The sequence below is a fragment of the Montipora capricornis genome, chromosome 9 (genome assembly GCF_036669925.1).
Source record: "Montipora capricornis isolate CH-2021 chromosome 9, ASM3666992v2, whole genome shotgun sequence".
In the NCBI taxonomy this organism is placed as follows: Eukaryota; Metazoa; Cnidaria; class Anthozoa; order Scleractinia; family Acroporidae; genus Montipora; species Montipora capricornis.
In genome coordinates, this window is record NC_090891.1 from 37,778,516 (window position 1) to 37,791,015 (window position 12,500).

General features: G+C 40.9%; 1 protein-coding gene across 2 annotated transcripts in view; it reads left to right on the top strand.

The window, feature by feature from the left end:
- Positions 1-12,500, top strand: part of LOC138015482 (fibrillin-2-like) — a 38,907-nt gene that overhangs the window by 23,381 nt on the left and 3,026 nt on the right. For both annotated transcript variants that reach the window (XM_068862549.1, XM_068862550.1), the window contains exons 17-25: positions 34-150; positions 487-550; positions 2,726-2,784; positions 3,469-3,588; positions 4,556-4,625; positions 7,287-7,362; positions 8,135-8,237; positions 9,648-9,709; positions 11,010-11,129. In XM_068862549.1, coding sequence (XP_068718650.1) covers positions 34-150; positions 487-550; positions 2,726-2,784; positions 3,469-3,588; positions 4,556-4,625; positions 7,287-7,362; positions 8,135-8,237; positions 9,648-9,709; positions 11,010-11,129 — 791 coding nt within the window. The remainder of the gene's footprint in view (positions 1-33; positions 151-486; positions 551-2,725; positions 2,785-3,468; positions 3,589-4,555; positions 4,626-7,286; positions 7,363-8,134; positions 8,238-9,647; positions 9,710-11,009; positions 11,130-12,500) is intronic.

Sequence of the window (12,500 nt, forward strand, 5' to 3'; positions counted from 1 at the left end):
ACTCCCCCTTTTTTTTCATTTTTCACGGGACAGATATCGATGAATGCACATTGAGCAAGTGTGAGAAGGGCTGCATTAATTCCAATGGAAGTTACCTGTGCACATGCCCAGCTGGGTATCAACTTGCAGCAGATGGACACCACTGTGATGGTAGGTAGGAAGGACTTCCTGCGCGATGCTGACAATATTCAAACAATAATTATAGATCTGTTGTTGTTTTTTTTTAAGAATATTTAAAACCTCAAGCTGAAAATGCCGAACACAACGGCTTCACTTATTGGATATACAGGAAGTCAAATCAAGTTAAATCGAATTAAAAACTCAGATGTAGATTTTGATGCGATGGGGAAACCCGGAAAATAAATTTTCAACGGAAAGATTTCTAAAGTGTTAAGCATTCAAGGAACTCATAGCGGAATCAAGGTACTTAGGAATTTGGAGTTTTCAGTTCGCTGACAAGCAAAGTGTTCTTTTTCTTGTGTACAGATATAAACGAATGTTTAGATGACAATGGTGGGTGTGATCACAGATGTGTAAATGAAAATGGAAGGTAATGTTATTATTTACATATACCGATTTTCTAGCTCTTTCCGCTCTGGAAAAGTATTAGTACCAGTTTAATTCTTCTAAAATGAGCTCGAAATCCACCTGCGGCGCGGCATAGTTACTTGGAAAGGACGGCATACAGAGAGGGGGTTAGTTTCTGGTACCTGTTGTAGGAACCAAGTCACTTTGTTCAAACTGTGTATTTTCAGCACAAAATCAAGTCTCAGTTTTAATTCTTATGACTCAGTTGTCACACGGAGTTCACCGGTCAACTCTGTGGGATGTGTCTACTAAAATTACCATATTTCGTCATCTATCTCTCGGTGAGAAAGGTCTAGAAGCCCGTAGCGACAAATGTCAGACCGGGGATATTCCCCAGTGTTCCAGTTTATTAATTTTCAACCTCGGATGATGGGTTCCTGCTGTTCTTATGGATCACTAAATCTCGGCTATTTAACAGTTATTCCATGAGAGCTCGTTGGTGGTAAATAGCCAACGAGGCGCGTAGCGCCTCGATGGCTATGACCAGTCTCATATCCAACAAGCACGAATGAAATAATTGTTTTATTAAATTTCTTAAACTCCAAAGATTTGGAAGTACGAAAATACTAGCGAAAAAAGCGAGAAAATCCGAGAGAAATCGAAAAAGGTTGATGAAGATGCGATGTCGTGTAACACCTGGTGGTCAGACAGACGCAGGCTCATCACAAAAACATTTCTCACCTTTTCGCGTACTTCTCTACGTCGGAATTGATCCAAACCTTCCACAAAAACGATTTTTTTTGGCTTTATTCAGAGAGAAATTTCGCTTTCCTGCGAAAAAAAAATTAGCTTAGCAACTCTTAGTACTGTTAATTGCCATATAAGGTCAAACTAAGTTGGTTGAGCATCGAGCTGTCATCCGGGAGGTCGTGAGTTTTACTCCGGCCGGACCAACACTCAGGGTCTCAAAATAACTGAGGAGAAAGTGCTGCCTTTGTAAATGCATCTAAGAATGGTTAGACTTTCAAGTCTATAAACTAACTATAAACTGGAGGTCCCGTCTCATAACCCTTGTTGGAAATCAAATAGCATGGGACGTTAAAGAACCCACTCACTGTTCGATAAGAGTAGGGGGCGAAGTCCCCAGTGTTGTGGTCTGACCTTATCTGGATGGGGGCATCTTTCACTTCATAAATTAATTGCAAACTGCGTAATAACCTCCACTCTCAGTGGCGGATCTAGAGGAGCCCCCCCCCCCCCCCCTCCCCTATTTTGGCAAAAAGTATATATTCTGGTAAAAATTGAGGGTAAAATTTTTTGGGGGTTCACACACTCAAAAAAACCGGGTAGCTTAAGCACCCGACGTTTTTGAGACGCGGACGGCAACTGGAAGAGAACATTCCACCTGCCAGGATAGTAGTATCTCCCAGGGGCCGGTTCCTGAAAGGTGTAATAACTCTATCCCAGGGATAAATGTGCCTTATTCCAGGAATACCTTTATTCTCGGAGTACATTCCGTTCTGTCAGAATAGCAGATTTATCCCTGGAATAACTGTTAAACTTGGTGTAATTTATTCCTTCTTCCAGGAACCGGCCCCAGATTTTTAAACTAATCATCTTCAATGGAGAAAACATACTTAGTAATGTAAATGTGGTTGTGTGAAGGCAAGTCAAAAGGAAATACCGCTCATTTCCGGTTGCCGTCCGGGTCTCAAAATTGTCGCGTGCTTAAGGTGAAAAACCTTAAATAACAATGACCACAACCAGGTTTTCTGAGCCCGCGAGCATGATCTCCCCCAGCAAAACATTGTTTTAACGAAAACTGCTGGTCAGCAACCTCGTTGTGGTCATTGCTGTCTACGGTCTTCCGTTTAAGGTCCCTAGTAACTGTGACGTGTTTCGGTTGCCCTATTGTTCTGACTTCTGACACAAAGAGCTTTTGTCTAATAACAATAGGGCACTGTAACACGTCAAAATTATTCAAGATGGCGGGGCCCGCAAAATTTGAAAACAAAAATAGGCGATTCTAAAACTCATTTCTTTCGGATACAAAAGCTTTCTATGAAAATATTTTAGATCGACTTGACTGTAACAGTCACGGATAGAGACTGTAGCCAGGATTACAGGAAGTGAGATGGATTTGACGAAAACGACCTACCTTCTTAACTTCCATACATTTTTATGCTCTTTCTTTCAGCTATTCTTGTGCATGCCGCCGTGGATTTAAGCTTCTCAGAGATGGAACAACTTGCAGAGGTAGATTAACAATCTACAAGGAACTTTTGCTGACGTTATTGTTAAAAATTTGTCAAAATTTTGTTTCATTAACATACGAGTTTGCATCATGCTACTCACAATTGACTTTAAACGTTAGAAGAACTTGTTAACCTTGGTTAAATCTCCAATTTTAAGCCTTTTAGCTGCGATAACGAGCCAGTTATTAGCCATCAAAGTCTGATAAATTCTTGGACGGCAAAGGAGCTAATGGCCCAATACGTTCTTTGTAAAACTTCGAATTATCAAAGCGTCATTGCTCAGAGATTATTTAGTCAATCGCGTTCAAATTTCAGAGATTAATCATTATGTAATGCACTGTCAATATACAGTACTTTTAGCCTGTTGCAGGCTCTCAGATAGTGTGTGTGAAAAGCGAGTGGGGTGTTCCTCGACCCAAGCCCCCACTCATTTTTCACAAGCATTTTTGTCTGGGAGCCTGGAACAAGCTACAGTTCATTCTCGGCTGACCGATTAGGACGCAAAAATTGGACGCCAATGACGCAAAAATTGTAAACAAAGATTCTCCTTTACCATATTTTTGTTCGGGTAAACAAAACGTATGATAAATTTTGGATTTTCAGTGATTTAAAGAAATCACACGAGCGTGACGGAGCCCCTTTAAAGTACAGTTCTAGTGATTCTATTTTTATTCTCTATCGTCAGATATCGATGAGTGTCTACTGAACACTGCATGTTGCAATCAAGATTGCACCAACACAGAAGGAAGCTACAATTGTACTTGTCACCATGGATACTCGGCGATAAGCAATTGCACCTGTGTGGGTAGGTAAACTAATTCAAAACAGTTCCTTGCCTTTGTTCCTCTCTGAAATCTCTCTCGAATGAAGACATCTTGAGACTCTGATCATCACAGATCTTATGATCACCTTGTAGTGTCAGGACCCTCAAGTAGAACCTCTATCTCCCATACTTGCTCTAGGAGTCAACCCTTTCGATTTCCGAGTAGATTTATTTATAGAAGGCCTCCCTTGGGAGATTCAGCACGCCCACTGCTTAACAGCCAATCTCCCTTGCGAGATTCAGCACGCACACTATTGTAAAAGCCAATCCAAACAACTATCTCAGCGTCATTAGAAATATGATACTTTTCGCGGGACCGAAAAATAAATTTACTCGGGAAAGAGTTGACTCCAGGTATTAGTGGAAATAGTGATGAGCTCCTGGAAGTATCTTTAATGGATTGCTCATGTGCGAACAGAAGAAAATGTAAGACGAGCGGAAAAGGTGTTTATTTGCATTGCCGACGAGAAAATTCTACAGAGACCCTTGTAAAGATCGGCAACCTGTCGGGGATCACAACCGAGAGGGAAAGGAATAGCCACGCCGTAAAAAGTTGAGTTCAGCTGGCTTCTTAACACATTTTTTGACCTGCCTCAAGGTGACTATTGTTACTCAAGAGAATTACATTATATTTGACTGTACATTGCTTTCTCGTATGTTGCAAAATTGAGTTTCAAACTCAGCCGGTATAATATTTAGAGAAGGATGCTGACATCAACACTTCGGGAACGTCATTGCAAGCTATAAATTCGTATTGTTGTCTTTATGAAGAATTCATTTTGTCTTTGTTAGTTCTATTGTTCTCTCAGCCAATCCGCACTGAGTAGCGAAAGACATTTCCTGAGATCTGGTTTTTGATTTTCCTTTAGTTAATTTGGGTTTTGATAAACTCAGAGTTAAAAAAACAATCATAACGACTTTTACCTGACTTTCAAATGTCCTTTTTTAGACACTGATGAATGTCAATCAAACAACGGTGGCTGTCAGCAGATCTGCACTAACAACCGCGGAAGCTATGCGTAAGTCAGACCGTGTGCGTGTTGCTCTAGTGATGTAAACTTCTTGAGGGTTGGGAGTGGGGGCTAAACGGAATCTACAATACTAGACATATTTAGTTAGAACACTTAGCGAATGGTCAGAATCATCGTGTTACAAGATCGTAGCTTATACCACATCCCCCTTCCCCCATTCAGGAAGGGGGAAACGGCGATGAGTGTTCCAACAAATGTGATCGTGACGAGTATTGTAGCCTACCAAAAATATTAAGATGCTGGTTAACTTTTGACAAGGAGTTGAGATTTCGGTTGATTCTACAGGGGTATAAACGTAACGTAAGAATCGTGCGTGTCTGGTCTTCTCGAGACAGAGATGAGAACGCCTAAATTGCTATGTTGTAAACATGGCGGTTCACAGCACCAGTGAAGTTGTCTCTCTGGCCTTTCTGTGGACGAATTCCAGGACCTACCGATACAATTTGAGCAAGCTTTGAAAGCTAAAAACTTCAATCGATGCTGTATTTTGCCGGTAGGACTGGGTGGCTCTACACTCATAAGAAAATCCATGAAATGTGAATCGGGGGTCTTCCCTTGTCATGGAACGACCGAATTACCCAGAATTCCTTTTGGGCATGAAGGAGGCAAGCGGAGACTGGTCCTCATCAAATGAGGAAAAAGTAGCGAGAAGATTTCTAGGCGGATACTAAGGAGTAACCAAGGCGCGTGCTGTTAACGTAGACTTTTTATCATAGGAAATTCGGCCTGGCCTTTAGTAATTTCTTTTCCAAGAAACGGTATAATGTAAATAAGAGAGTAATGAGATTTATATTTGCGATTACCTGTCCTCTTACGTACCACTTAAGTCAAACTCTACATCTCTATGCAATAAGCGCATTCAAAATTTCCTCATATTATTGTATAAAAGTAGTTAAAGAAAGAAAAGGCTTGTCCTGCATATATGAAAAATACGTTTTCTCTCCCGTTCTCTTCTTACGCATGATGTTCGTGGAAATTACATTCTGTCCCTCAATAAACCTAGAACAACCTGTTATGGTCTTAGTTCTTTTTCTTACGTTTTTACTAAGTACGTTGCGAAATGCGCTACCTGATTTTTCCCGTAGCACTGAACTAATCCAGGACCGGATTTTGTACAGCGGCTTTTCGTTTTGATTAATATATCTTTAAATATTATTTAATATTTAGTTATGTATCTGTATATATCATGTATGTTAGCTGTAATGTCTCGAAGATATTATTCTGAAATTCGAGATGAAATAAAGTTTTATGCATGCATGTATGTTACCTTCGGCAGGGCGCATGCGTGCACTTTGTAATCTGCGACTCCAGTGCTTACCATATGACAAATAAAATGACTATTCACTTGAATATATAAGCCATCGAAATCTTACGTTAAATTGTAATGACAAGGGCGGTTTGGAGCTGTGAGTAGGCGTGGGATTTGTCTCATATGGTTTAGGGGCCGACATATCCCTCCCTCAATGCCGTACCGGGAGGAGAGGTCGGTAGCAGAAAGCAGCGAAGGGCCAACTGCGTCCAAAAGCGATCGCACGGGCCGAAATCCCGGGATGACTCGTTTGGTACGACGCTCCAGCGCCACGTCTGGAGGTACTGCATATTTTTCTCCTTTCGTCTTCAAACATTCCGTCAGCGCATGCGTGCGTAAATGTTCAGCCTCTCCGATACCTACAATACTAGACATATTTAGTTGGAACACTTAGCAAATGGTCAGAATCATCGAGTTACAAGATCGTATTTTATACCACATCCCCCTTCCCCTAATTCAATGTTGTGTGAGAATTTTTCGGGCGACTACTAGTAGTTGTGGAAATCAACATTGGAGGAAGGGGGAAACGGGGATGGGTGTTCCAACAAATGTAACGAGTATTGTAGCTTATACCGTTGTTGTAAACGATCATTTCACCTCCAGACGTTTTTCTAAGTTACTTGTGACTTCACTTGAAGAAGAAAACACTTTTTGTCTTAACGCGAAGTGTTAAACTCAATACCCTTTCACTAGATTTTACAGCAAATAACTCATTTGATGTGTACCCACTACGCTCGGTGGTTATGGGGAGGGAGTAGTGGTTAGGGCGTCACCATGCCATCCAGACATCAGCTCCTATGACAGAATAAACTTGCATTCGTTGATCCCAAAATCTCTACGTCGGTTTGAAAATAGCCATCTGGGAGCTCCCGGCCTGCTGAGATTCTTAGCTTTAGGCTTTTGGGCTGATTTTGCCGGAATTGTTGTTTTCTAAACACGGTCCCACATTCAAGGTTGAAGCTTTTAATACCATCATATATGTGGGTACGACTATCTTTGCTTTAATAGTCTACTTTGATTGAGACTATTAGAGAGATCTTAGCCTCATGGTTACGACAGTCATGAGGCCAAAATCAATTGCGTTTTTCCAGAAGCCAAGAGAATTAACTTTTCTCATTGTGGTTCGCTTTTTAACTTTTATCTACAGATATCGGGCAACTTAGAGTAATAGAACTTTCATGTTTTCATGACGTTTCACATAAACGCCAGACTAAATTTCTCTATTGTTGCGACACGAACTTAACACTCGAACATTTCACGTTTGAAGTACTCTCTAGATACTTTTTCCCTTTGTGGTGTGACGTCAGTCCTCACTGATTTTCGTTCTTCTTTTGTATTAGTTGTTCCTGTAATTCGGGTTTTGTAATGGACTCTGAAGATCCCACTCGCTGCCTGGATATAAACGAGTGTCTAACGGTAAGAAAGAAATTCATTCTCATTTCCATTCATGCATTGATTGTTAAATGCACCTGTTACGAACCAGACTTCATAAATCAGTAGCGAGAAACTCGCTTTGTATAGATGTGATGATCTTGTTACTTGCCAAATGTCTTTTTCGATGAGGAAGGACAAACCTGTTCAATCTTTTGAACAGGCTGTCAGGAATTGGTTTTAAAAAGAACGGACACGAAGAAACATACAAAAAAATTACCCTATCCCAATCGAGCTACTTCTTATGACAATCCAATGAAATTAGAAGTTATTACCATCAAGCTTATTTAGCTGAGAAGGAGGAGAAAGTGCGTCTTTTGTAATGAAATCTGCAAATGGTTTGGCTGTCTAGTGCACGAACCAAGTTCCCCAACGGTCTGAAAGAGCTTCGTGGATTTCCCCCTCTCAATGAAAAACCACATTAAAGCGACTTTCGTATGTTCATGAAAAAGTGTCACGGACCAATGTTTGGCAAGATTAAAACAAAGCTTCTCCTTACTCCTAATATGGGCAGTAAACAGTTCGATTGCCCAATCACATTAATGCATTTCAAATGACGTCAAAGTGAAACTTTCCAGAACGTTCCCCGAGGAGATGGCGTTGTTTGCATCCGCGTTCGCTATGCCGATGAAAATTCACGCTTGTTTGTTTTTGGTCTATAAGCCAATTAAACGTTTTGCATTTTTGTTTACGTTCTGTTTTTACGTTTGTTTTTCAAGGTTATATGAAAATCCTCTAAGATTGACTTTTGTTTCAGGACAACGGAGGCTGCCATCACAACTGCTCCAACACTCCCGGATCTTATCAATGCACTTGTCACCCGACTTTCAAGTTACAAATGGATGGCAAAACTTGTGGACGTAAGTTCCATCTTCTTCCATTCGCGGCGTTCAAAAGGTTTCATCATTTGAGAAACCCTCATTCAACTACAGTTGAAGAAAGAATCTCAAGGAGCTCCTCAAAACGCTCCGTATCATTCTTCTTCTTCTTCTTCTTCTTTCTTTGGTCTAAGCAGGTGTTTTACAACTGTTTGTTTGTTCGTTTGTTCAGTTGTTTTCTTGGTTGGTTTGTTTATCCACAACAACTGTATTCTTGCCCGCATTTGGGACGCAGCTCTGTGTCCGTCATGGTCCATTCTTTCTTTTGTATTGTTCTTTATGTCCATTGTTTTCTGAACCAATCCCGAGAGTTGTTTTCGTGGCGGCCCTATTCTTGGTTTGCATCGACGTGATGAGACGGCCATGTTGGTGTATAAAACAATAGAGAATTTCCGCTCTAGTTTTGCTTAATAATAGCGTCAAATTTACTGCATTAGGGAGCTTAAGCACGCGTGTTTCTTAGACGCAGACGGAAAACGGAAGTGAGCTATTTTCCCTTGTGACTGGTCTTCACATAACCACATTCAAGTTGCTAAGCACCTTTTCTCCATTAGAGATGATTAGTATAAAAATTTGGGAGACAATACTGTCCTGGCACACGAAATGTTCTCTTCAGGTTGCCGTCCGCGTCTCAAAGACGTGCGTGCTTAAGCTCCATTGTCCTGTACACCAAAATGGCCGCCGTGACGTCACTTGGAAACCATCCATAGAAAATGTTCGGGGCATCACAACGAGTCCATTCGCCGGGTAAAATGTCCCTTCCAGAGATAATACTGCAGGGAGGAAAAGCGCGTTTCGGTCGCACAACAAAAATAATAGTCCTTTCCTCTGGAAATGTTTCTTCTTTCCGATGGCTCTACTTAAATTATTTTAAACGTTGCAAAAATTTCTTTACAGAAATGAAGAAACCACTTTATTTTGTAAATACTGAATCATTGCCTTAAGGCGCTGTTACACTGTGTACACTGTGCACTTTTCCGTGCAACTTGTCTCGCAACGCATTGCGAGACAAGTTGTACGAGTCATTGCCCAATGTAACATACCTTGCAAGGACCAAAGACTTTGCGTTACCAGTCGCAGAAGCCGTTGCGGAAAGTAGAATTGCAACGGTTGCAACGATTTTTTAAGCATTGTGCAGTGTAACATCTGTCCTGCATATGTGTCGCAACGGTTTGCGGCACCAGCCAATGAAAACGTTCCTTTAACCTCATGTGATCATCGAAACGAGACAATTTGCATGAGACGTTGCTCAGTGTAACACCCGTAAGAACACTTGTTTCGAAAATGTCAGTACGTTTGTAGAAATGGCGTTGCGGTTCTCTTTGCACGAAAAATTGCACAGTGTAAAAGCGCCTTTAACGTGCCAGAAATGTTTATCATTTTCTGCCATAGATTGTCCCACTTGTGACGAATTTGAATCACTGCTGCAAACAGTTGAAGTCTTGAAGAAGAAGGTACCCTACCTTAGTAATACATTTAAATTATTCAAGTATCTGCCCAAATCAAACCTTTTTTAAATTATATTAGTCGAAATTACTCCAAATCGTTTGAGATGCAGAGGGGTGGGGGGCGGTGGTGCCCACCATTTCAGGGATACAATTGGTTCGAATGGTGAGGGTGTTCGGAAAGAAAATTGAAAAATCCATCGTTGGGTACTTAAGTCCTACACATTATCTCAAGTTTGGTCAGTTCACGTCGTTGTTAGGACGAGAACAGCAAAAAGAAAAAAAAATTCATAATGTAAAACGCACTTGCGAGGACTGCAAAGTCATTGTTTTCTTTGATGGACGTGTTGTTTTGATCCTCATTTGAGAGTTTAGAGACCTCTAGAAACTAGGACGAGGACGAGAACGAGTACGAGTTTCTACTGTTTGTTTTTGGCGAAAATACTAAGAAGATTTATACCCCGTACGATTAATCTTACTCTTTGTTAGCAGTATAGGTTGCTCAGTTATTCTTATTGCTGTTACCTGGGTCTTTTTGCTGATCGAAAAATGCCCAAACTGCTACCGTGTTGTTGACTTGTTTTGACACGACGACATTTTTGCAAAACCTTGTACTAAAATGACGATGGTATCACGTTTTTCCCGCCAAAATGACGCTGGTTTGCGCGCTCTCGCTGTTGTTCTATTAGAAAATTTGGTACTCGTAGTCGTTCTCGTCCTGGAATCTAAAGCTCCCTTTTACAGAAACGACGACGGCCAGGGCAACGACAACTCCACAATTAAAAGAATATCATTGGTTAAAAGAGCGAAAATAATCGTGCTGCACGTGCGGCACGCATTTTAGCAAATATTCGTGGGGTACTCGGCAACAACGAAATGAAATCGTCAAATTTGAGGTTTTGACAACAACGTGAGCATGCAAATGACAACCTTTCATTCCATATTTATTTTTAGGATAATTCGTCCATATTGTTCGACGTGAACGAGATGGAAAAATCGCGACAGACTTACGATAGCGCAAAGTTATATTCTCAGGTGACGTTTTGGTCGACGTCGCCTTCGTAAATCTGAAAGTTCCTACGATTGCCGACGTTGTCGCACTTTAAGGCCTGTTTCAAACGTCGAACTTTACATGTGCAGAATCTAATGCAAAGGAGAAAAATCTATTGTTTTCGCTCATTTGCATTAGATTTGGCACATGTTAAGTTCGACGTTTGAAACAGGCTTAAGACCCCGTCCACGGGCTAAAACGCCTTGTTGAAGAGAATGAAATGAAGTTTTGTTCTTTTTTTTCTTTTTTTCTCCCAAGCTCGCCTCTATTGAAGTCTGGAGGCAGAGTACGAATAGTCCGGGATGCATTTTTGAGCTTGAATTCAAACCAAATGGAACTTCGTGGAGGAAAGATCCTTGTGAGATGTGCTATTGTGAGGTACGACGTAAACTTCATCTAGTGTTCTGGGAAAGCGCGTGTCACACCCAAGGCTTTTCAGTAACTCAACATTTATTCGTCATACCAATGTTCACAACAATTCAGTGCTTTCTAATCTGGATTACAAGTAGCTAAGCACATTCCCACCGGACGGTCCTTTATCGTAAGGAAGGAATCAATTTCTACGAGGTCCTCTTCAGTTCTCCAGTTCTTGATCATTATAAATTGAAACCATACTGTGTTGAACAATTCTCACCGGTTTTTGGCAAACGGTACATACTCTGTCTCCGAATGAAAGGGAGTCCCTTTCTTTTGGTGCAAAAATCCACGCGATTTCTTCTTTTAAATGGAAAACTCTCTGGTTCACATAAAATGTTTTCATTTTTTTAAATCAGAATAAAAATATATGACAACATCTTACATACGTTACAAAAATTAACAATACTTTTGGTTACACACACCTTGCATGGGTTTGGAGCCTTCCGGAGGCTAAATGGCTTGGGCTTGGTTCAACTCAGGTTTCATGTTACCCTTGGGGATGCGGTTACACAGTAAAAGACTCACCTTAGGGTAAAACAATAGGGTATAATTAATATAATTAGGGATCTTCGCGTATTAGCTACGTTTTGCTTTGTGATTGGCCAAGCCACCTCGGGGAGCAGATAAACCGTACCTCAGGTTCTCTTGTTCTTTTTTATGTACCCATGGAAATAGCCTCAGGGCAGTTTCGGTCTAGGGAAAACGGTTACACTCAAAAACGCCCCTGCCCGTGGGCAAACGTTATTTACCCATGGGTAAAAGTGCTAGTGTAACAACTAATATCTGACCACATCCTATCTTGCGGTACATTACAATATCTCAAGGTATATTACGATACACCTAATACACTACAGCTAAATTAAAATTAGCTAAACTACTAACAATCATAATACTAATATTGACTATGTTCATCACTGGTTTGCATACACAACAGTAGGACATGAAAAATAACGCTCGTTCCGCATATTAGTATATCATAACCGGGACTTGAGTGGACCATATAGAAAGGAAAGCCAGGCGTTAGGAAATGGCCTCGACATTTCCTAATCTGTAGATATGGATCTTGGACCGAGCTTTATTTAGGCTTTAATTGGGAACAGTCGCTCCCTGGTGCTTCACTTGAGTAAAAGGTTAATTTGCACGTGACTCTCATAGATGGTTTTAAATCACGTGATGAGACGGCCATGTTGTTGCACAAAACAATAGCAAATCATGGCTCATGTTTTGCATTGTAACGTAATAGAGTCAAATTCCCAAAAGACTTTTTTCTCTATTGTTCTGCAACATGGCTGCTGTGACGTCAGCTGAAAACCATCGATATGAACAAGAGGA